We start from the raw sequence: 25334 nt of genomic DNA on the forward strand, positions 1-25334 counted from the left end.
AACCACTACAATACAGGGCACTTTCACCCCCTTCCTTCCCAGCCCAATTTTCAGCTTTCAGCGCTCTCGCTCTTTCAGTGACAATTGCGTGGTCATGCTACACTGTACCCAAATGAAATTGTTATCATTTTTTTCGCACAAATAGAGCTTTATTTTGGTGTTATTTATTCACGACTCCGTTTTTTTTTTTTTGCGATATAAGCGCAAAAATAGCGGAAATTTGGAAAAAAAACTATATTTTCTTTTTTCTATTTGAAAAGAAATCCAATAAAATCAAATTTTGTCATAAATTTAAGCCAAAATGTATTCTGCTACATGTTTTTGGTAAAAAAAATTCTGTTAAGTGTATAATAATTGGTTTGTGTGATCACGGACATATGTACGCAAATGATCATGTACATATGTGTGCAGGTGATCACGTACATATGTGTGCAGATAATCATTGGGACATGTGATTTTAGTGGGACATATGTGGGGGACATGTTTTTATTATTAGGGACATGTGTTTTTATTATTTGGGGACATGTATGTTTTGGGGACATGTGTGTTTTGGGGACATATGTGGGGACTGTGTTTGTACTGTGTGGTGTGTTGTGTGTGTACACTACACTGATGATCAGTGAGTAAAAAGCTGTAAAAAGCAGCCCATACTCACTGATCATCAGCCGGCTGCAGCGATCTGCTCTCTTCTCCTCAGCGGTGACTTCCGTGTGAGGAGAGGAGAGCCGATTGCCTAGCAACCGGCTGTTTGTTTACATCACATGACGGCCGTGATTGGACACGGCCGTCATGTGATCAGGAGGGCCAATCACAGAGCCCTCCTGCCGATCTGAGATGTGCCGTGTCCGGGTGACACGAGCACATCGGGATCGCGCCGCTGCGCGGGCGCGCGCGCGCGCGATCCCGCTGCTCCTGAATGACGTTCCCAAACGTCCTATCAGGAGCAGGCGGCTCCCACCCGGCCGTATATACGCATTGGCCGGGTGGGAAGTGGTTAATAATTGTTTTTACATGATGCAGAGGTAGCAAGAGGATAAAAACTCACCCAGGCTAATCTAAAACAGATGCCGCGTACACACGGTTGGAATTTCAGCCAGCAAAAGACCGATGAGAGCTTTTCGTCGGAAAATGCAACCGTGTGTATGCTCCATCGGAATTTTGCAGGCAGAATTTCTGCCAGCGAAAGATTGAGAGCAGGTTCTCAATTTTTCAGACGGAAAAAGTTTCTATCGGAAATTCCAATCATGTGTATGCAATTCCGACGCACAAAAACTCACGCATGCTCAGATTCAATTATGAGATGGAAGCTATTGGCTACTGGCTATTGAACTTTCTTTTTCTAGTCCAGTCGTACGTGTTGTATGTTACAGCGTTCTTGACGGAATTTGGTGTGACCGTGTGTATGCAAAACAGCCTGAGATCCCTTCGGAATTCCGTCGGGAAAACCATCAAATTTTTCTAAGCAAAATTCCGATTGTGTGTATGGGGCATAAGTTAAGCTTATAAAATGTTTGATAGATGCTGGACCAGCCATAGAATTCACAGCATTACATAGAACTGAAGATTACTGATGATCTGAACCAAGTCTTTATGCTAACTTTATAGCACTCAGTAAATCTTAAAGAGGAAGTAAACCCTCCTGCACAAATAAAAATAAAAACACACCCTGCAAGATAAAGGCATAAATAGCTAGTATGCATAGCATACTAGCTTATTATGAATTACTTACCCGAGAACGAATCCCCCAAAGCCATCCTCTTCTCCCCCTCAGGCCACTGACATGTCACCCGGGGCTTGCTTCCGGGTATCACAGCTCCAGCGCTGTGATTGGCCGGAGCCGCGATGAGGTCACTCCCACTCGTGCACGTGGGAGCCGACGTGAACGGCACAGTACAACTGAAGCAACGGCACGTACGTAGTACATCGGCACATGCAAATACAGGATGCATGCAAGGTTTAGGAGGCATCCAGTGCAGCTACAGGCAAGCCTAATTATAGGCTTGCCTGTAGTTTGAAGTGGTTGTAAAGGGTTTACAACCACTTTAATGCTATACTACTCACGACCATGAAAATTGTTTCTAATACATTTTTTTATGGCTTATTTACAGAGCAGTTGTATGAATTATACAATATTGTCAATGAAAATAGGTAATCCTAGCAAAGCAGAAATGTTTTTAACTATTAATAATAGAGGAAGTTAACATAATATCACTTTCACACTAAGCTATGGTTTTATTAGAGATGTGTTTTAACACTGCTCTATGGTATTGACAAATGACACAAGTGACCTAAACATGTTGTTATCTTTTTGTGCCACATGGCAAGGATTATATGCATCTGTTGAGCCACAAAAGATTTTAAATAATAAGTGGCCCAAAAACTGGGCTGAATTCCTAGAGCCATTGAGGCACTCCCAGCTATCATGTGCAGCATCTGCTAACTGATATGGGGGGCTGCCGTTTAGAGATTACGTGACTGCACCAAAGGAAAAAAATAATGTATTTGCTGTACACAGAGCTGTTTTACAACTGTAGGCATCATGGGTATGAGGAGAGGCAACCAGCTTTTTAAACCTTAGGTATATTAGCCTTTACATTCACTTTACATTTTCTTAACCTTATTATAACCATTTAAAATATGTTTTTTTATGGTCACACTGACAATGAAAACAACAACTGATTAAAACCCCTTGATACAAAGTTGATCATTTTTACTCCTCTTATCACTCTGGAGTCACACAGGAACGTGCTTCGCATTCCTTTGCGTGTCAGTGGTTTTTTACATTTTTTTTTTTTTTTACAATTTAACGATGCTCAGTTATGAATGGACAGAGTCAGTGATCACTGACTCTGTCCATTCAGAAAAGAAAGCAGCCGGTATATGACATATTTACCGGCTCCTTCCTCCGCTCCCCATCCTGACAGATCTGGGAGGAGGGGGACTGAAGGAGGACACAGAGGACAATAGGACACCGGGGGCCAAAGGAGGATCCAGGGAGTTGGAGGAGGACACAGGGAACAGTCGGGGTGAGCGATACGGTGGTGGGGGCAGTTACAAGCACCAATCTCCTTGTATAGCTTTCATTAAAGCAGCTGAAACCTGCAGGAGGGAGAGGAGGAGAAACGTCTTTCAGCTTCTTTATTGAAAGCAACACAGGGAGAACGGTGTTTGTAACTGCCCCCACTGCCACATTGATCATCTGTGAGGCTGCCGGCCCTCCCTGCTATGCTAAGAATGCTGGACCCAGTACCACAGTTATCGGATTAAGCATCGGAGCATTTGCACGAATACAAGTACTCAAATGCTCGGTATTAGAACAGATACCGATACTAGTATCGATATCGGTGCAACCCTATGGGCAACCATGATAAAAGTACAAAAATAAAATATATTTCTACGTCATTACAAATGTTAATTGTTATTATGCATAATACTGCATCTTGGTGATATAAAAAACACTGAAGTACAGGCCATTTCTATATGTTAAATCACAATCCTGTATGGAATATAGAAAAAGTTAAGCATAATGATTATTACTGTTTTTTTTTTATTTGAAATCATTTGGAGTTTATTATCAGACGTTATCTTGATCATACAGCTTCAGAAGGTCAGAATTGTGCGAATACTAGAAAAAGAAAGATAGGATGGGTTAAACATGAATTATAACTATCATACATTTTATTAGAGACTGCCAAGAATCCTAGTATATAGCTGTAACATAAGTTAATGCTAATATGCAGGCATACACCAAAGACGTTTCATAACGCTGATAGGTTTATCATTCCGCTCTTTCCTCCTGTGAGCAGGATCCCAGTGTTAGACTGACCACCCTGTGTAAAGCACAGAGCCCATAAGGAGTCACAATGTTACCCTTTCTTCTCCCAGTCTGCCGTTTAAGGATCTTGGATAATACTGTATGTGGTGAACTGGGAATATATATATATATATATATATATATATATATATATATATATATATATATATATATATATACGCACACGCATGTACATGATATCTATCAATTATTCCACTGTTTTGTCTTATGGTGCATATCATATGATTATCGCCATGCTTTTGCTTCTGATTCATTTAGTGAAAGGGTGAACCGGGTAATCTACATTATACAGTAAAGGATTTGACCCTAATTAATCCATAATGTGTAAAATGTGACCCGAAATTGGTTGATTTGACGCTGACCAATTTTTTTCATAATACGCGGTCCAACTCTGATCAGGTCAGGTATTTTATCAACTGATTTTTTATATATATATATATATATATATATATATATATATATATATATATATAAATATTTATATAAATAAAAAACAATAACCCCCTTCTCCCCAGGACACCAGTCTATAATGCTGTTACATGGTGTATATATGGGGTCCCAAGCCAAAAAATGTTTCCCTCAAATTGCCAGTGCTAATAGGCACAGGGACTTTCCACAAGCAAAGGATGATTAATTTCAACTTATTTGCCTCTTATGCAACTTTGCCCCCTTATAACCCTCACCCATTCAACCCGCCCATGCTCCAAAGTACCAGACCAATACTGAAGGGCATTTTGTTTGATATCAGCACTGTGGGGCCTCACATACTTGTGATCCTCAAGCTACAGGTATCTAGTCTGTAGATCTAGTTTGCCTGGTATCCGTAGGGAAATTAAATGAACCTTTGTTCCTCTTAAATCAAGGTTCACATCGAGTGAATTGGTGACATACCTTTTTCCATTTCGCAGGAGTTCAAATCCTTCATTAATCTTCTCGAATGGCATATAGTGTGTTATAAGGGGATCCAAATTAAATTTCTTGTTGAGATAGTCATGTACCAATTTTGGTACATCATCTTTACTCTTCCAGCCTTTAGAAAAAAAAAAAAACACAGACGAATACAGGTAATTTTTTCTGTAGTTTTCCCCCTGTTATTTGAACTGGTAAGCCCTGAACAATACATATTGGATTTTGAGACAAAGTAAAGATTCATTGTGTTGGATAAAACCCTGATCAACCAATACGATTTAGGGTTATGTAAAAAAATATAATAGCATAAATACATTATATGTTCAATTTATTAATATTGAATATTAGCCAATGTTATCATATTCACTATTTGTATATATCTATGATCTTTGCAGCATATATCAGGGTCAGACACCTTACTCTTGCCAAGAGCCCAGAACAGTTTCATCATTTACTAACAACAAGAACTCTTAGGGGTGAATTTACTAAAGGCAAATAGACAATATACTTTGCAAGTGCACTTGCAAAGTTCATAGCCTATTTGTCTTTACTAAATCAATCCCTTAGTGTTAAATAAAATATTGTATTACGATATGTGAGAGGTTATTGCTGCTGTTTTTTGTGTGTGCGTGTATATATACACATACATGTGATGGAACCGTCCCACACTCCACTTGAGTGCTTCTGTCAGTATACCACTTCCTCCAGTCTGAACATAGATATCAGATATTAACCACTAACTGACCATCTGCCGTAGTTATCCTGTGGCAGGTTGACATGGCTGTGCCAATCGACGTAGGAATACGTTGGCTCTTTAAGGCACTATTGCAGACGTGCATGCGCCCACATCGTGTCTCCAGAGCCGATACGCGTGCCCTGTGGGCATAATGTCCGCCGGGCCACCATGACAGAACAAGAATGGAGATGTGTGTGTGTAAACACACAAATCCCGGTTCTGTCAGGGGAGAGGAGACATATTTTGTGTTCCTACTAAGTAGGAACACACGATCTGTCTTCTCCTCTAGTCACTCCCATCCCCCCACAATTAGAACATACAATGAGGGTACACATTTAACCCCTTGATCGCCCCCTAGTGTTAACCCCTTCCCTTCCAGTGACATTTATACAGTAATCAGTGGCTGATCATTGTATAAATGTCAGTGGTCCCAAAAAAAGTGTCAAAAGTGTCTGATCTGTCCGCCGCAATGTCACAGTCCCGATAAAAATTGCAGATTGCCGACATTACTAGTAAAAAAAAAATAATAATAATAAAAATGACATAAATCTATCCCCTGATTTGTAGACTTTATAACTTTTGTGCAAATAAATCTATATACGCTTATTGCATTTTATTTTTGTACCAAAAATATGTAGAAGAATACATATTGGCCCAAACTGATGAAGAAATTGTATTTATTTTTTGGGATATTTATTATAGCAAAAAGTACAAAACATTGTGTTTTTTTTTTTAATTGTTACTGTTTTTTTGTTTATAGCACAAAAAATAAAAAAAACGCAGAGGTGATCAAACACCACCAAAAGAAATCTCTATTTTTGGGGAAAAAAGGACATACATTTTGTTTGGGTAGAACGTTGCATGCAGTGCCATATCTCAAAAAATGGCCTGGTCAGGAAGGGGGCAAATCCTTCCGGGGCTGAAGTGGTTAAAGCCACATATTGTAATTTAAGAACTAGACAGGACTAGCTCAGCTGCAAAACTGGAACTCTATTTTGAACATAAATACAGGCTTTTTATACACTTGAAAAATATGTCAATCACCACATGACCAATTACCCCAAATATTTACCAAAAGCATCACACAATGGATTAGATAACGAGGTAGGGCTGACTCATGGCTAATCCCCCTCTAGCAACCACTAGCTAAACATTATATAATTAACATGCTAATTAATGTTAGAGGAATCTCCACCCCCCCCCCCCCCACCCCCACAAAGGTATACCGAAGGGAGGAAGAGCAGGAAGAATAGAAGGAGGAAAAGAAAATAGCAAAACAGTAGCAGGGCCAACCTGAGGAACCCTGACCAGGAGTCAGAAAAATCTAAAGTAGATATGGGACGTACCTTAGGAGAAGTGGATTTGTGCTCCAAGGATATGAACGTAATCAACCTATCTGATTTTAACATTGAGAGGAGACATTCTATTACTACAAAAAGTTTTATCCTTTCCACCCATGCATAAAATGGATCATTTTGAGACCCATAAGGACATGTACCTTTTTTTGAGGAAAGTCTATTTTAGGTTGATATACTCTGGTGAAGGTAGAAAAAAATCAGGACAATGATAAAACAATGGAACAGGATGATGAAATGGTGGACCTGCTGGTGTCCCTAATGGAAGAGGGAGATGCCAACTCAGAATTTGAGGAAATAATACAAGACAACCCCTGGAGAAAGAAAGCCAATGTAAAAATAAGATTCATGGCTATGCCCCAATTCAGGAAAAACAAATGGCTGAGGGCCTTCCTTGACCTGGTCAACGACGACCTCAGAAAACAGGACTGGACAGGCAGAATAACAGATAACCTCACCTCGGAGGAACATCAGGCACTAAAAGAAATACCAAAGTCCAACAATCTAATAAGTTTTGTTAACTGAAGAAAAATATGAAGGGGATGCACGCATACTCTTTGCAGATAAATACACCTATAGAAGACTCAGGCCTAATCCATTTACCCAACTGTTATCCCTTATTAATGAGAAACTTCAATTTGCCTTTGAGACAGATCTTCTATCCAAAAAGGAATTGGAATTTTTGAAAGTAAATGAGTTTAATATCCTTACATATTACATTATCCCTAAAATACATAAGGATGCATAAAATCCCCCAGGGAGGTCAATCGTATAAGCAATTAAAAGACCCCTTGAAAGAGTAGGGAAATCTATAGGCTCATTAATTAAAGAACAAGATCTACCGTCCTATGTCAAGGACATAGGTGATGTGCTAAATAAAATTCTAGACTACGAGGTCTCTGATGATTCACTTTTGGTAGGTATAGATGTGGAATCATTGTACATGTCTAAACCACATGAATGGGGTATCTGTTGTGTACCACTTCCTTGATGGTAGGTTCCCTAGTATGGGGGCCCAAAATGAATTTATTATTGAGCTTCTTGAGTTGGCACTCAACAATAACTTCTTTCAATTTCTTGGCAGTAACTATCAGCAGATCAGGGGCACCTCTATGGGGGCCCCTTGGGCACCTGCTTATGCCTGCCTCCCCCCGGGGTGGTGAGAAAAGGAAATAGTATATGCCTTGTTGATGTACCTTGGCCACTTTGTTCTGTGGCTAAGGTACATCGATGATGAAGTTATGCTATGGAATGGCTCTAAAAGTGAGCTAGAGCAGTTTTTGGATGAACTTGGAAACAACACTCGGAACATCAGATTAACCTATTGTTTAGATCCTCATAACATTTCCTTTCTTGACCTGTCTATCCATATTGAAAATAAAAATTTGACAACCAAGGTATTCCGTAAATAAACAGTGGATAATCCGCTGTTACACGCCGATAGTTATCGCCCTAGACATCTGGCGAGGAGCATTCCAGTGGGGCAGTTTCTCGGGATTCAGAGGAGTTGCACCACAGATGAGGGCTATAGGCGTGAAGATGAAGACCTGTACAAAAGGTTTAGGGAAAGAGGCTATACACAGTGCTCTCTCAGGAGAGCAAGGAGAATGGCCATGACCAAAACTAGGCCTGACATTTTTAAACCTAAAACTGTTGGTGAGGATAAGAAGGATGGCCCTGTGAGGATCATTACAAAATTTGGTGCACAATGGGAGAAGGTAGGTAAGATCTTACAACAGCACTGGCATATTCTAACATGGATCAGTGAAATCAGAGGTATAGTAGGCCCAAGGACAATGCTAGTGGCAAAACGAGCCAGTAATCCTATTGAAATGCTGGTGCAATCTGAATTTGTAAAGACACCATACAATACACAATATGATCTGTTCTCACTACACGTTTGCCCCTGGCGTGTATGTAGCTCAACATACAGTTTAAACCTTAAATCCTACAATAAACAGGCTGTCTGGATCTTTATTACGATGAACAGGTGGTGGTCATATAAGAATAAGATGATATGATATGATAGGATATGATATGGTGAAACTAGAAATAAACAGACAGATGAACATATATAAGAATACATGAACATAACAAATGTCCACTAGGTATATAAGCAAACAGTATTTAGCATACCAGCGATGCTGCCTAGAAGGATTGGGAATTCCTCTGAACATGCAGTGCAGGCTTAGCTGACTGCATTGCAGTCTGTCTTCATGGAATGGATGAAAGAGTTATAATAGGAAGTGGGCTAGTTCCTGGTGATATGGCAGGAAATGTCTATTAACCATAGAACACTACCTATCAATAGTCTGCTGTTAAGAGTGACATCTAGTGGGCAATGTTGATATTGCAAGTCCAGAAGATATTTTTTTCTTTATAGGCTGAAGGCATGACAGAATAGAAACTGGCTGACTGACCTCCCTGCTTTGCAGGGCATGTATCCATGTGGCCACTGTGGCATATGACATTTTTTTGATCGCTCTAGTGTGTTCACTGATTCAGATGGAATAAAAAATGTTAACTGCACATTAAGAGCATCACACAGAAGGAAGAGACACCAATTGCACTACATTTAATGAATACCATGCAGGACAGCTCTCTGGCCTTAAATTCAAGGTTTTTTTATGCTCTGAAATGAACCAACAGGAGAGGAGACTTTGCTACAGTATCATTAAGGAAGGAAAAATCCTGGATTTTCAGGCTTGGGACTTTGGCACTGAAAGGGCTCAACAATGAAATTAGCCTAAAGGTCCTTTTGGAACCCTAAAGCAGAAATATGGGGGGGGATGAGATTTTCCCCTTGGAAAATAGGTGTTGCCTGATAGTCAAAGTTGATGCTAGTTTATCTATCCTCCCCTAGAATGAAACTTGAATGCTATACGTGCAAATGGTTGCAAGTCTAGAGTAAAAAAATACTCCAACGCTTGAACAATTGCAATGAAAGTTGTTATGCTATGTTATATGTAGGAGCCCCCTTAAAGTACGGCTGTGGCAGCTTAGAAATTGAAGATGGGAGTAAGGCCCTTTTTTAAAAGCTGAAGACACAGTACTGAAGAAAGCACGTGATGATGTGCAAAACGCATCAACGTGGGCTGCACCAGTTTGCTCAGAGCCTGCCGACAGAGCCTGAAGTGGCGATACAATACACGCTACCTCTCTAAGCCCAGGTGGGATAAGACATTCAGCACTGCCAGCATCATGGAAGACTCTGATCTATGAGGACTAGTCTCGGCACCTGATCCCCCAGTCATAAGGACGGAGACACGGACGGGATCCGGAAGCTATTATGCATCATTGAACACTAGCGAAACAGTGTATGAACGGACTAAGCCAGGACGGAGTGAACGGAATCGGTGAGAGCCTGAGGGCAGAATTATACTATAACTTTATACATACCTGTGAAACTGGTATCTCTGCAACAAGTCACTGGACTAAATGTCAAACAGTGTGGCCCCTATGTGGTGCTGACATATTATACTGTTTAAAGTATTGTCCCGGTACCTCTGTACATAGTCCACTCCAATAGCTTGGTGCATAGCAACCGTGTACACTGAGCTGGATCCTTACATGTGTATTGTCTGAAAAAACCTGCAGTACAACACATGACTGACTGTTTCATCCTAAAGCGTTGTCCCGGCCGGGACTTCATCCAACTGGTACCGTAACATATTCATGTCCATGTCATAGCGAGATCCCCTGTAGTGATCCCCTGTAGTGGGACTATTATAATATATGCATCTAAGACGTGACCGGAAGGTCTCAACTTCACCACTAAACATAGAATATTATCTACCATTGCTACAACTTAAATGTGTCCCCACTTTAACGGCATAACGCCTATAGGTCATGAACATAGGTGATCAACTACTGTCAGGGGTCACACTGCGATTCCTCTATACTGTGGGTCTATAGCATTTACCAGCCAATGAATCTGGATTGAATACTGAGATAACAGCCCATTTATGCTTGATAAGACCCACCTGTTGAGATGCCGCAGTGATTACCCTGCATCTTTGTGGTTTTGCTGAATGTTTGGAGGATGATTGGCTATTCTTCACATGGTTCTGAGCTCAGCTGTGTGCCATTTTAATGTTGTGATAACGTTGTCTCAATTTTAATTTCAAATTTTTTGGCTTCCTCCACTCCCAGACTGTGGTTCTGCCATTGGAGAGATGAGCCGATTGCTCCATCTGCCAGACTCCTGGACTCCCGCTGTGGAGCGAGGATGAATTTCTTTGCTCCTAAATCACTACATTGCTGTTGGAGAGGGAGGACGAACACCTCCTCTCCCTTCTCCCCTGGATCCTGATCTGCTGTTGGGCTGTTGTGACTGCCAGCTTCTCACCCTGGGCTCCTGAACTGCCGTGGGTGTGGAGCAGAGGTCCTGGACTCTCTGTCCGATTGTCAGCTGGAAACTTTTTTTGCAACTCCACAGATTCTGCTGGCAGGAAATCCCATGTCCGTGTCAGTGTTGTGGGAGAAAGCTGATTGCCTCTTCTCTCAGAAAGGCCAAATCCGCTGTTGGTGCTGGGCAGAGCTCAGTAATGTTTGCCCCGATGCCAGCTCTTCTGCTGGAGGCTCACCATTCCATTCTTCCCCAGCAGAAAAGTCTATTACAAGCATACCCCACTTTTAAGTACACAATGGGGTTTGTTTACTAAAGCTGGAAAGTGCAAAATCAGGCTCCCTTCTGCATATAAACCAATGAGCTTCAAGGTTTTATTACCAAAACTTAATTGAACAAGCTGGGGTTAGAAGCTCATTGGTTTCTATGCAGAAGGGAGCCTGATTTTGCACTTTCCAGCTTTAGTACATAAACCCCATTGTGTACTTAAAAGTGGGGTATGCCTGTAAATCCCAAATCTCTGGAACTGGTGTCTGGGGATAGAGGTCCACCATCTCCTGTCCCTGGAACCCAGAAGATGTTACTGGTGCTAGGCAGAGGCTAGAAAAGCTCTGCCCTGTTGTCCGCACTTCAGTTGACAGTTCAGTAAATGTTATATTCTCCAATGATAAGTAAATTAAAATCCATGCTTTCTGTGATTTGTGGCTGGGGAATGAGGACGGCTTCCTCTTCTCCTGAGCCCTTGAACTGCAGCTGAGAAATTGAGCCAGCTGCACCATCTCCTGAAACTTTTACCCAGCTGCTGGACAGATGCATTCCTCCACCCAAGCTCCTCCTGTGCACAAACAGGTTTGTCAAGGTCAGGCAACACTTGCTGCATCCGCCATAAGAGCTCAGCTTCCAAAGCAGCAGGTGGTCAATCTTCTCCATTGCCAACACTTTAGCCTGTATTTTAGACCTGATAGTCCCAGGAAAAGGGAGCCCAGACCTGCTGCTGAGCAGAGTCTAGCAGCCGTCTGAAGGTGATCTGCAGCTCCCATTCCTGACTGGCCAGAGACTCTGAGACATTTACCATCTGCTCGCTGTACTCCAAGATTTCCTCCAAACACCACTCCAGATTGCTCCCAAAGTTAGGGTCCTTGGACAGCCTCTCAAATAACAGCCCCAGGCTGCCATAGCCAAAACCTTGTAAGGCTGTTGTCCACTGTCCACAGGCACATTTGGGCTACATACCATTTGAGGGCTCTGTAGCTCTCATCCAACCACATCTACGACTGGACCAGCTTAACTCTGCTTTCCACTCATTGGGTGGTTGTTTCCCCAATAACAGGCTAGTGTTTCCTTCCAGAGTTCCCAGCGGACAGAATCATACCATCCCAGCAGGGCTTGCACCTACACTGGTCCTCTCTGCTCTATCTGCATCTCTTGCAACCTCCTACTTACTTTTCCATGAGAGCTGGTATCTGTACCTCTCCTCTTCTGCTATCCGAACCTTGAATCCCGGTGGAGGTTTGGATGTCCCAGACCGCTTGGCACCAAATGTGACAGAACCCTGATGAGATGCTTCCTCCCACCAACCAATACTTCCTGTCCTCCACACCATTCCGAGCAGATCAAGAGCTAATACCAGCCTATTTCACTCCAAACATCGTACACAGACAAGAAGTGAGGTAAAATCCAAAATGATTATACACTTGAAAAGTATGTCAATCAACACATGTGTAACAAAGTACATTACACATTATCCTTAGTATAAACACAGAACACCTTCAGACAATAGCAGGAGACCCCAGTAGCAGACTGACTGGCTCCTACATTGAAGAACATGGAACAGAGGACAATGTGACCAGCTCTTTCAATTAACATGTATAGTTCAGAATCAAACAAACCAGAAATATCCTTCATATATTTATTGAGGGATATTGCTGATAAACATTACTGTCTAATTTGAAGTAATCCAAACCATATTCTTAGCGTCCATTTAGTAGTTGTCCATTATTTGCTTGGTCACCCTGTGCCCCTAATAGACACAGGGTGAGTTACACATAAGAGCTGGGTTTTACAAGCCCCTGTCCAAAGTGACTCCCGTCATAATACCTACATACACAAACAATATAAATGTAAATGTATGTGTGCATTTTGCTATTTTGTTGTATTTTTATTTTTTATGTTTTTGGTTTGTTTTCCCATAAAAAATGAAAATTAAATAGTTATATGTCCCTAAAGGGGTTGTAAAGTCAGCAGTTGCATTCTATGCATTAAGATAAAAAATGTTCTGTGTGCAGCAGCCCCCCTCAGCCCCCTAATGCTTAACTGAGCCCCCTCTTGATCCAGCGATGCCCACGCCTGCCTCGGCTATCCGGGACTCCCCTCCTCATTGGCTGAGACACAGCTCTGCGCCATTAGTTCCCACTGCTGTCAAAGTAAGCTGGTTAATGAGGAGAGAGAGGGGAAAATGCTGAACCTCAGCTCCATGTCTGAATGAATACATGGAGCTGTGCCTCAGCTCGGGTGTCTTCATAGCAAGCTGCTTGCTGTGGGGGCACTCAAAGTGAGGGAGGGGCTAGGAGAGCCGAAGAGGGACCCGAGAATAGTAGGATGTGGGCTGCTCTGTGCAAGACCAACTGCATAGGGCAGGTATAGCATGTTTGTTATTTTTGTTGAAAAAAAAAGAGGAGATTTTACAATTACTTTAATGAAAAATAATTGAAATCTTGGATTGTGAGCAAAATTTGCTCCGGAACCGAGCTTGTAATCTAAAGCACTTGTATATCAAAGCAAATTTCCCCATAAGAAATAATGAAAACTCATAAGTTTCGTTCCCCAACCATTTGTAACCATATTGCTACACTTAGAGGCATTACACAAGTTATTGGCGCACTCCAACTGGAGTTGTTTCTGTTAAAAAGTCCTAATCAGGTGACACAAAGAACAAAAAGAGGAGCGCCATCTAAGTGTAATGTAGTATGACCACAGTTTTAATGTAGAAAATGTGGAATAACACTCACAATGTTAAAAACAATATCCAGCATTAATGAGTCTGGTGCTCATCTGCGTGAAGGTGCTGGTGGCTCCCATCTCTTTCTGGAAAACTCAGAGACACTGGTTAACTGTTGATGTCACGTCCGGGTGCGCCAAACATGCACTACGCTGTACACGGGCTACGCCCGTCCCAACCAGCTAGGAGTGTTTTAGAGTGTTTCAGAGCAGAGTTCTCCAGGAAGCACTTGGAGCCTCCAGTGCCCCCGCACTTCTGGCCACCTATACAGCAGAAGGTTTACGCGGATATGCACCAAACTCCTTAATGCTGGATATTGTTTTTAACATTGTGAGTGTCGTTCCACCTTTTTTACATTTAACCACTTCATTACTAGGCCATAGTCAAATGACGCCCACAGATGGGATCCCATCCTGGGTAGACGTCATATGACGGCCTCGGTATTTTGCCGCTCCTGCGGGCCCCGCATCACGGCGATCGTGGATGAGGTGTGTCCCTCAGACACAGCCCATCCCTGATCTGTGGGATTTCCATCCCCATCCACCCCCCAATACACGTCACCGGCCCTGTCCAATCACAGCCGGTCACATGTCCTGTGCACATGCCTAGGGCGTGGCTTGTCACCCTGACACAGCACAACCCCAATCGCAGTAAAGAGCCAATATAATTGGCTCTTTACCACATGACCGGCTGTGTCCAATCACAGCTGGTCACAGAATGTAAACAAACTGAAGTAACGAGATGTTACCGGGATCTCCTCCTCACACACTGATCGCGTGTGAGGAGGAGATTGCGGTAACATCTCGTTGCCGCCTAGTGTACACCAACCACACTGATTACTACACCCCCAATAAAGAGGACCTGTCACCACCCATCAAAGTACCCGTCACCACCCATCTAATTACCTGTCATCACCCATCACAGCCCATCTGTGTACCCGAGTACCTGTTCCAGGCCATCTGAGTACCCGAGTATCTGTCCCAGCCCATCTGAGTACCTGAGTACCTGTCACAGCCCATCTGAGTACCCGAGTACCTGAGTACCTGTCAGCCCATCTGAGTACTCGAGTACCTGAGTACCTGTCACAGCCTGAGTACCGGAGTACCTGTCATAGTCCATCTGAGTATCCGAGTACCTGAGTACCTGTCAGCCCATCTGAGTACCCGAGTACCTGTCACAGCCTATCTGAGTACCCGAGTACCTGAATACCTGTGTACCTGTAAGCCCATCTGAGTACCTGAGTACTTGTCACAGCCCATCTTAGTATCCAAGTACCTGAGTACCTGTCAGCCTGAGTACCTGAGTACCTGTCCCAGCCCATTTGAGTACCCGAGTACCTGAGTACCTGTCACAGTCCATCTTACTATCCAAGTACCTGAGTACCTGTCAGCCTGAGTACCCGAGTACCCGAGTACCTGTCCCAGCCCATCTGAGTACCCAAGTACCTGTCCCAGCCCATCTGAGTACCCGAGTACCTTAGTACCTGTCACAACCCATCTGAGTACCCAAGTACCTGTCACAGCCCATCTGAGTACCTGAGTACCTGTCACAGTTCATCTGAGTACCTGTCACAGTCCATCTGACTTCCTGAATACCTGAGTACCTGTCACAGTCCATCTGAGTACCTGAGTAACTGTCACAGTTCATCTGAGTACCTGAGTACCTGTCACAGTCCATCTGAGTACCTGTCACAGTTCATCTGAGTACCCGAAAAGCTGTCACAGTCCATTGGAGTACCCGAATACCTGTCACAGTCCATCGGAGTACCCAAGTACCTGTCACCAGCCCGTCGGAGTACCTGAGTACCTGTCATCAGCCCGTCGGAGTAACGGAGTACCTGTCACCAGCCTGTCTGAGTAACGCAGTACCTGTCACCAGTCCGTCGGACTAACGGAGTACCTGTCACCAGCCCGTCAGAGTACCCAAGTACCTATTTGCAGCCCATGCCTCATAGAATACACGTTGAGGTGTTTGCTTCCCAAAATGGGGTCATTTTGGGGGTAATTCCATTGTTCTGGTGCTCCAGGACCTTCAAAAGTGCGATAGGTAGGAATGAAATGAGATGTGTAATTTATGCTCCTATTACGCCTGAAGGTACTACTTCAATGTTGGACCTCTGTATATGGGCAAAAAGTCTCACACATGTGGTATTGCAATACTCAGGAGGAGTAGCAGAATGTGTTTTGGGGTGTAATTTTTGCTATATACATGTTATGTGTTAGAAATATCTTATAAATGGACAACTTTGTGTAAAAAAAAAAAAAAAATTTCATTTTCTTTCCACGTATTCTGAAGACTCGTGTAAAAAAATGAACCGTTCAAAAGACTCATAATGCTTCATAGAATATACTTTGGGGTATTTGCTTTCTAAAATGGGGTCATTTTGTGGGTAATTTTATTGTCTTGGTGCTCCAGGGCCTTCACAAATGTAATAGGTCATTAGGAAATTAGAGGTGTCATTTTTGCTCCTAGAATCCCTGACGGTGCTCCCTGCATGTTGGACCTCTGTGTGGCCAGCCTGTGTAAAAGTCCCACACATGTGATATTGCCATACTCGGGAAGAGTTGCAGAATGTATTTTGGGGTGTAATTGGAAGTATGCATATGCTGTGTATGAGAAATAACTTGTTATTATGACAATTTTGTAAAAAAAAAAAAAAAATTACAACTTCAAAAAACTCACCATGCCTCTTACTAAATACCTTGGACTGTCTACTTTTCAAAAAGGGGTCATTTGGGGGGTATTTGTACTTTCCTGACATTTCAGAGCCTCAAGAAATGAGATAGGCCGTCAGTGCATCAGGTGTGATCAGATGTGATCAATTTCAATGATTTGCACCATAGCTTGTAGACTCTGTAACTTTCAAAAAGACTAAATAATATCCACTAATTTGAGTTATTTTTACCAAAGAGATGTAGCAGTATACATTTTGGCCCAAATTTATGACAAAAATGACTTATTTGCAAAATTTTATCATAGAAACTAAAAAAAAGTGTTTTTTTTTTTTCGCTCTTTTTTCACTTAGGTCTCAAAAAATAAAAAACCCAGTGGTGATTAAATACCACCAAAAGAAAGCTCTATTTGTATGAAAAAAATGATAAAAATGTTGTTTGGGTACAGTGTTGCATGAGTAATTGGCATTCAAAGTGTGAGAGACCTGTATTGAAGTGGTTAAAATGTGATCATACTACACTTACAGTAGATGATGCTTCTCAATGCTAAACATATTGAAAGACCTCAAACATATATCAAGTTAAAATAAAAAAATATATTTTAGTCGTCTTGCAAAGCACACACAGACCAAGTTACTTGCAATCCAAAGTTTTACTGTATAATGGTTAGGCCGTTATGCTGCTAATTTGATCTGGGTATTAAGTCTTCAATGAACTCACAAGCTCTCTTTAGTAGACTGCTAATTCTCCTCCTTCTCGCAATTAAAATGTATAAAGACCTGCTTATAGTAAAAATAGGGAGAGCACCCTAGTGAAAACCATGGTTCCCTCCATAGATACAGTGGAGGATTAAGAGCACTGTAGGAAGTGTGTTATTTATAAAATTAGAGTCTGCAAAATGAAAACTATTGAGGTTACCACAGCAAAGGATTGATACACTGCAATATACTGTATATATTTTTTTGAGGGGTGGGTGGGTTGTAGGGGAGATTAGATAAGTTTTAACTTTAAGTACCCTACATTTTAAATGCATTAAAAATTATCATATCTTTAAAAACCAATATGCAACCAGGTGTGGCCAGATTTGCAAATTTATGAAAAAATCTTTAATGATGGCCATATACTGTACATGGTAATTTAGCAACTTCAATGTATTTGAAGCAGCTTTTATTTACAAAAATGGGTAATTGGATCAAAGCAACCAAAGTTCCCAATATGTGACCACATAAACAGTTGGTGAAAGGTTGCCTTTTTCTGTGGGATCATTTTTGCAGTTGATTCAAATTTTTAGAAAAATGACCAATGATGGCAAGGGTCACGCTAACTGTCATTGCATCAGTTGTCACTGTGTACCACCAATTGTTTATTGAAAAATATACATTACACTCTACAGTAAATATAGTACAGTGTTTGCAAATGAATAAAATATCATATAATTATTGATTGTACATTACCTCCAAAAACAGCTCCAGTCAAGATGCGCCCGGTTAGAATAAGCAAGGGATCAAATGACATCACAGCAGGTGAAGGAGCCAAGCCAACAATAACAGTTTTTCCACAGCCAAAGTGTGAGGATGTAAGGGCAGAAGTCTAATAATTTAGCACACAATCAGTATTCACTAAGCATAATTGTAAAACAGAAACCCCATTCATAAGTACATTAGCCAACATGTATCAAATGTTGACAAACCCACAAAATAATTTGCCAAAACAAGTTCACCTCTATAGTGTCTGAGTAAGTTGCATCTAAGTACCTCAGCCCTTGTTGCCCCTTGTGAGGGGTAGCTTTTTATCATTCTTAGGGATTTTTAACCTCCCAAACATATGACAAATATGCTTATAATTAGGTTATATGTTAATTAAATGTAGAGAAAATGTACAAAAAAAAAAACTATTAAATTCTTTATAAATATGACACAAAATGCAATACCTCGGGATTAATCGTCATTTACCCACACCACTTTGTTTAAACCCTTTATTATACCTTTATTTTATGCAAAATTGTCTATTTTTTTATATATTTATTCCACTTTATTACCAAGAGAAAAAGTATCCATGTCTTTTGTAGAATGAAATGTAATTTTAGCAGTAAAACATATTTAATAGCCTGTTTCGGTGATTAATCCAGTTAACATTTATTGGTTATGCATAACTATTCAGTTAAGTAGAATTGTCTGTGGAAAAGGAGTGCAAATACTTTTACAAGCATCTGGTTTCCCCAGCCAGAACTGTCTGAAGTTCTAAAACCAAAAGTTAAACTGGCCATACATGGGTCCGTTTTCTTTCGTTCAATCAACGGGCTGAATGAAAAAAGCTGACCCAATTCCCCATCCACACATTTGATGTTGCAACCCAAATCATCTAAGCTTCAGCCTGCTCTCCACTGACAAACATTGGCCAAAACATTTTTTCATATTGCATAGAGTAATTAAAGAGGAAGTAAACCCTGATGAGTTTACTTCCTCTTTCATTCCCTGCAAAGGCAAAGCATAATGGACTACTATGCATCGCATAGTAGCCCATTATGTGTCACTTACCTGACACAGGAGCCAGCCAGCGAAGTCACCGCTGTCCCCTGTAGTCCGGCGCATCCATCTTCTCGGTGGGTCTCGCAGCTCCGCCGCTGTCATTTGGCGAAGCCGCGATGACGTCACTTCCGCGCATGCGCATGGGAGCCGAGACTTCGTGTGGCATCTTCCTCATCGACGAAGCCACGCTCAGTGCGCCTGCGCGCCGCTGTCTACGGCGCATGCGCCGTAGACAGCGGTGCCTGTCTTCGGGCAAATATCTCCTAAACCTTATAGGTTTAGGAGATATTTCTTGGACCTACAGGTAAGCCTTAATCTAGGCTTACCTGTAGGTCAAAGTGGTTTGTAAGGGTTTACAACAACTTTAAAGTGGTATTCTCTGCATAGAGTAATTAAAGTGGTATTCTCTGTATTAAGCTAAAAAAATACATTTTTTTTATCAGAGTAGTAAGGAAAATGTTGAATGTCTTCAAGCCCAACTGTGGGTAAAAGCTGTTGTATTTACCATTGCTCCACACCCCACCCCCCACCTCCTCTAACCAATCCTTCCATGTGAGGGAAGTTTTGCCATAATTGTGAAGTCTATTTGTAAATATGTGCTTAATAAAGTATTACTGTGCTGCCTGTGTTAATTATTTCATTGGGTACTATTTTTCTACTGTGTTATTTGCATTATTTAGTAGACATGTGCATTCGTTTTCGTCCGAATGCATTTTCGTCCGAATTTCAGCTATTTTCGTTTTCGTTTTGACAAAACGATAACGAAAGCACAAAATCCGAAAAACGAAAGATCCGACATAAATAAATGCTTTATTTTCGTTTTCATTGTTACAACAGTTCGATATAGAATAGGAGATTCGACATGACTCTGACGATAACAATCTGTCTATAGAACCTGTGGTCGAATGTGCTTAACCTTACCTCTATTAGTCCAAGATTATATAGAGAAAATATTCGACAGAGAAAAAAGATTTGACAGAGAGAAAAGATTCTGCAAGTTACTGTCCTAAAAAGTGTTTGGGGACCCGGGTCCTGCCCCAGGGGACATGTATCAATGCAAAAAAAAGTTTTAAAAACGGCCGTTTTTTCGGGAGCAGTGATTTTAATAATGATTAAAGTGAAACAATAAAAGTGTAATATTCCTTTAAATTTCGTAGGGGGGGGGTTGTCTATAGTATGCCTGTGAAGGGGCGCATGTTTCCCGTGCTTAGAATTGTCCCTGCAAAGTGTCATTTATGCAGGAAAAAAAGTCCTTTAAAATCACTCGCAGCTATAATGAATTGTCGGCTCCCGTAATACAGAGAACACTCATTGAAAGTCATTGATAAAAAAATAAATAAATAAATTAAAAAAAAAGCGTGGGGGTCCCCCAAATTCAATTTCCAGGCCCTTCAGGTCTGGTATGGATATTAAGGGGAACCCTGCCTCAAATTTAAGAAAAAATTTGACGTGGGGTTCCCCCTAAATATCCATAACCAGACCCTTCAGGTCTGGTATGGATATTAAGGGGAACCCCGCATCAAATTTAAAAAAAATTTGACATGGGGTTCCCCCTAAAAATCCATACCAGACCCTTTATCCGAGCACGCAACCTGGCAGGCCGCAGGAAAAGAGGGGGGGACGAGAGAGCGGCCCCCCCTCCCTCCTGAACCGTACCAGGCCACATGCCCTCAACATTGGGAGGATGCTTTGGGGGTCCGTGACCCCTCAAAGCACCTTGTCCCCATGTTGATGAGGACAAGGGCCTCATCCCCACAACCCTGGCCGGTGGTTGTGGAGGTCTGCGGGCGGGGGGCTTATCAGAATCTGGAAGCCCCCTTTAACAAGGGGACCCCCAGATCCCGCCCCCCCCCCCTGTTTGAAATGGTAAGGGGGTACAAAAGTACCCCTACCATTTCACAAAGAAAGTGTAAAAAATGGTTAAATAAAACAAACACACTTTTGAAAAATTCCTTTATTAAAAATAAAAAAAAGATTCCAGCGGTGGTAATCCACTCTTGCTATCCAGCGACGGACGGTCAGCTCTCCATCGATGTCTAATGTCATCCAGCGCAGCGCAGCATCCTTCTTCTGTCTCCGTGGAGGAGACACTACAGACATTCCGGCGGCTTGACGTTTCTTATATAGGGTGGGCGGGGCCACCCGTCACCTGACCCCGCCCCCCTCTGACGCAAGGGGAAACCCGGGGTTCCCTGTGACGTAGGGGTGACCCGCACCCCTCTGATGTAACACAGGCAGGTTTCCGTTACATCAGAGGGGGGCGGGGTCACCCATACGTCACTGGGAACCCCGGGTTTCCCCTTGCGTCAGAGGGGGGCGGGGTCAGGTGACGGGTGGCCCCGCCCTCCGTATATAAGAAACGTCAGCGCCGGAATGCCTCCAGTGTCTCCGTGGAGGAGACAGAAGAAGGATGCTGCGCTGCGCTGGATGACATTAGACATCGATGGAGAGCTGACCGTCCGTCGCTGGATAGCAAGAGTGGATTACCGCCGCTGGAATCTTTTTTTATTTTTAATAAAGGAATTTTTAAAAAGTGTGTTTGTTTTATTTAAACATTTTTTACACTTTCTTTGTGAAATGGTAGGGGTACTTTTGTACCCCCTTACCATTTCAAACAGGGGGGGGGGCCGGGATCTGGGGGTCCCCTTGTTAAAGGGGGCTTCCAGATTCTGATAAGCCCCCCGCCCGCAGACCTCCACAACCACCGGCCAGGGTTGTGGGGATGAGGCCCTTGTCCTCATCAACATGGGGACAAGGTGCTTTGAGGGGTCACGGACCCCCAAAGCATCCTCCCAATGTTGAGGGCATGTGGCCTGGTACGGTTCAGGAGGGAGGGGGGGCCGCTTTCTCGTCCCCCCCTCTTTTCCTGCGGCCTGCCAGGTTGCGTGCTCGGATAAAGGGTCTGGTATGGATTTTTAGGGGGAACCCCACGTCAATTTTTTTTTTAATTTGACGCGGGGTTCCCCTTAATATCCATACCAGACCTGAAGGGTCTGGTTATGGATATTTAGGGGGAACCCCACGTCAAATTTTTTCTTAAATTTGAGGCAGGGTTCTCCTTAATATCCATACCAGACCTGAAGGGCCTGGTAATTGAATTTGGGGGACCCCCACGCTTTTTTTTTTATTTATTTATTTATTTATTTTTTTATCAATGACTTTCAATGAGTGTTCTCTGTATTACGGGAGCCGACAATTCATTATAGCTGCGAGTGATTTTAAAGGACTTTTTTTCCTGCATAAATGACACTTTGTGCAGGGACAATTCTAAGCACGGGAAACATGCGCCCCTTCACAGGCATACTATAGACAACCCCCCCCCTACGAAATTTAAAGGAATATTACACTTTTATTGTTTCACTTTAATCATTATTAAAATCACTGCTCCCGAAAAAACGGCCGTTTTTAAAACTTTTTTTTGCATTGATACATGTCCCCTGGGGCAGGACCCGGGTCCCCAAACACTTTTTAGGACAGTAACTTGCAAATTAGCCTTTAAAATTAGCACTTTAGATTTTGAACGTTGGAGTCCCATAGACTTTAATAGGGTTCTAAAGTATGCTATATAGTTAGCTCCGTCGAATCTTCTTTATACATTCGACAGACACCATAAGCCTTCCAAGACAGATTCGAACGTAATTCATGTGGATTTTCGGACGAATGCAATTTTTGAACGAAAAACGAAATAAATAAAAACGAATTTCGGGAGTAACTAAATAAATTAAGTTTTCAGACGAAAACGAAATTCCGAAACGAAATATTTTACTCTGCACATGTCTATTATTTAGTTGATGCTGTCTTTGATTTCTGAATGAGAAAAGAAGGAGAATGTTCATAAGAATGTAATAATCCACTTTGTTTCTTCCCCCCTTTGTCCCAAGGGATATAAACTCTTCTGGTAAATAGACGTATGGACTGATGAGCTTTTCTCACCTAATTAAGGCATCACTAAAGAGCAGAGACAAATAACCATTTAAGGATCAGGCCTATTGTTCAAACTTGTTGTTTACAAGAGAATAGAATTTATTTATTTTTGATAGAAAATTACTTAGAACCCCAAACATTATATATTTTTTTTCAAACACCCCAGAGAATAAAACAGTGCCCCTTGCAATACTTTATATCACACTGTAATTGAGCAGCGGCCTTACAAGTGGAATTTTTTTGAAAAAAATACACTTTTTTGAATTAAATAATAAAACAGTAAAGTTAGCCCAATCTTTTTATATTGTGAAAGATAATGCTACACAGAGTAAATTGATACCCAACATGTCACGCTTCAACATTGGGCCCGCTCATGGAATGGTGACAAACTTTGACCCTTAAAAATATCCATAGGTGAAGTAATAGAAAAAAAGCATGGCAGGAACTCTTTAATGTAACTGCTATTCAATGTTATGGAGCCGAGTGGCGGCCATCTTTCCCTCACTCAGCTCCATGCTACTGAGGGGATAGGATCGGAGAGTCTTCACCACTACTGGCGACTCTGGTAAGCTGTGGAGAGGACCGAAGCACGGCGGAAGGGAGGGCACCTCTCCTGCCACCGAAAAAAATTGATCTTACAGTGAATCCCCCATGGAGACCACATTTATCTGAAAGCGGAACGCCCGCTGTTGAAGAAAATACTGGGGTTATGGCAGCTATCTGCTGCCATAACCCCAGTATTCTACGTCAAAGTACCGTCGTACAATGACGGTGGCTTGCAGGAAGTAGTTAAAGGGCGCTGAGAAGAGCATGCACAGGAATGTGTATGAAAGATGTTGTTGAGTACTGGTCATCTGTTAAATTTAAATACTTCAGTAAAAGAACTTTTGTTAAGGCAATCTGCCTGGTCTGAATTTCACCTTTTTTGACATATGAATTAAATAGGCAGCACCTTGAGGGTCTGGCATATATTTTAGTTTATCAATAGACTGTTTTGCCTGGAGTGATACAATCTCTTTATTTCACTACAGTCTCTGCGGTACTCACTTGAAAGCGCTGCATTCATTGGGAAAAGTTACAGAGCATCCAACGTGCGGTGTGCACAAATAATAGGTGACACATACACCAAGGGTTGACTGTACAAGTAAAATATGCTTGCTTCTAATTCGGAATGCCACTGATGATTTCAGGTAACAGTGGCCTCCGCCTGTGAGTAAAAGCATTAGCAAACGCTTTCAAGTGAGTCCCCAATTGGGTGCATTAATCCCCATCCACAAGTTATTCCATCACCTGATTCCCTCCATCCAATATGCTTGCTGATACCACTTTCACCTGTGGGGACTGGGAAAACTAAACAGGGATATCGTTTTTGTTTTTAACCCAGTCATCAGAGGGGGGATGGGAGGGAGAAGTGGTAGAGAGATTACGTTTATCCTAGAGTTTGTCTTCAAGTTTTTTTTTTATGTATATAGTAGAGCTTTTGGCCATAGTTGGGCTATAACTCTCTTGACAATTCAACCATGATTCTCAGGCAAATTGGTATGTATTCCTCTCTTCTGAAAAAGCCTGATGGCATTTTTGCACCTCACTGAACAGTTAAAGTGGTTGTAAACCCACTCCACTAAAATAAAACCTGCAAGGCAAAAGGTATAATAAGCTAGTATGCATAGCATACTAGCTCATTATGAAATTCTCACCTTAGATCGAAGTCCACGCATCGATCCCCGTACACTGGTCCGGCCAGCGACATCGCTCCCGGAGTTATTTATGGGTATTGTGATTGGCTGGAGTCAAGATGACATCACTCCCATGCACACGTGTGGGAGCCAGCGGTAACGGCACATCAGCTACAGCAATGACACGAACGAGTCGTTGCTTTAGTGTGCATGTGCTGATACAGGGGATATATACCGTGCAGGTTTAGGAGATATCCAGGGTAGTTACAGGTAAGCCTCATTATAGGCTTACCTGTAGTAAAAAGTGGATTGTAAGGGTTTACAACCACTTTAAGTTGTAGAAATTACAGTAT

The 25334-nt window shown here is 42.1% G+C and overlaps 1 protein-coding gene across 3 annotated transcripts in view; it reads right to left on the bottom strand.

The window, feature by feature from the left end:
- Positions 1–2817: 2817 nt before the first annotated feature.
- LOC143974846 (alcohol dehydrogenase 1-like) overlaps positions 2818–25334 on the bottom strand; it is a 106656-nt gene continuing 84139 nt past the window's right edge. For 2 of the 3 annotated variants that reach the window (XM_077476604.1, XM_077476603.1), the window contains 3 exons: positions 18308–18443; positions 4727–4865; positions 2818–3625 (listed from right to left, as the gene is read on the bottom strand). In XM_077476604.1, the coding sequence (XP_077332730.1) occupies positions 3601–3625; positions 4727–4865; positions 18308–18443 (300 nt within the window). In that variant the 3' untranslated portion in view covers positions 2818–3600. The remainder of the gene's footprint in view (positions 3626–4726; positions 4866–18307; positions 18444–25334) is intronic. The other variant, XR_013272285.1, reaches the window with a different exon arrangement.

Source organism: Lithobates pipiens, unplaced genomic scaffold, assembly GCF_037356315.1.
Source record: "Lithobates pipiens isolate NorthernLeopardFrog02 unplaced genomic scaffold, aLitPip1_a1.2 Scaffold_13, whole genome shotgun sequence".
NCBI lineage: Eukaryota > Metazoa > Chordata > Amphibia > Anura > Ranidae > Lithobates > Lithobates pipiens.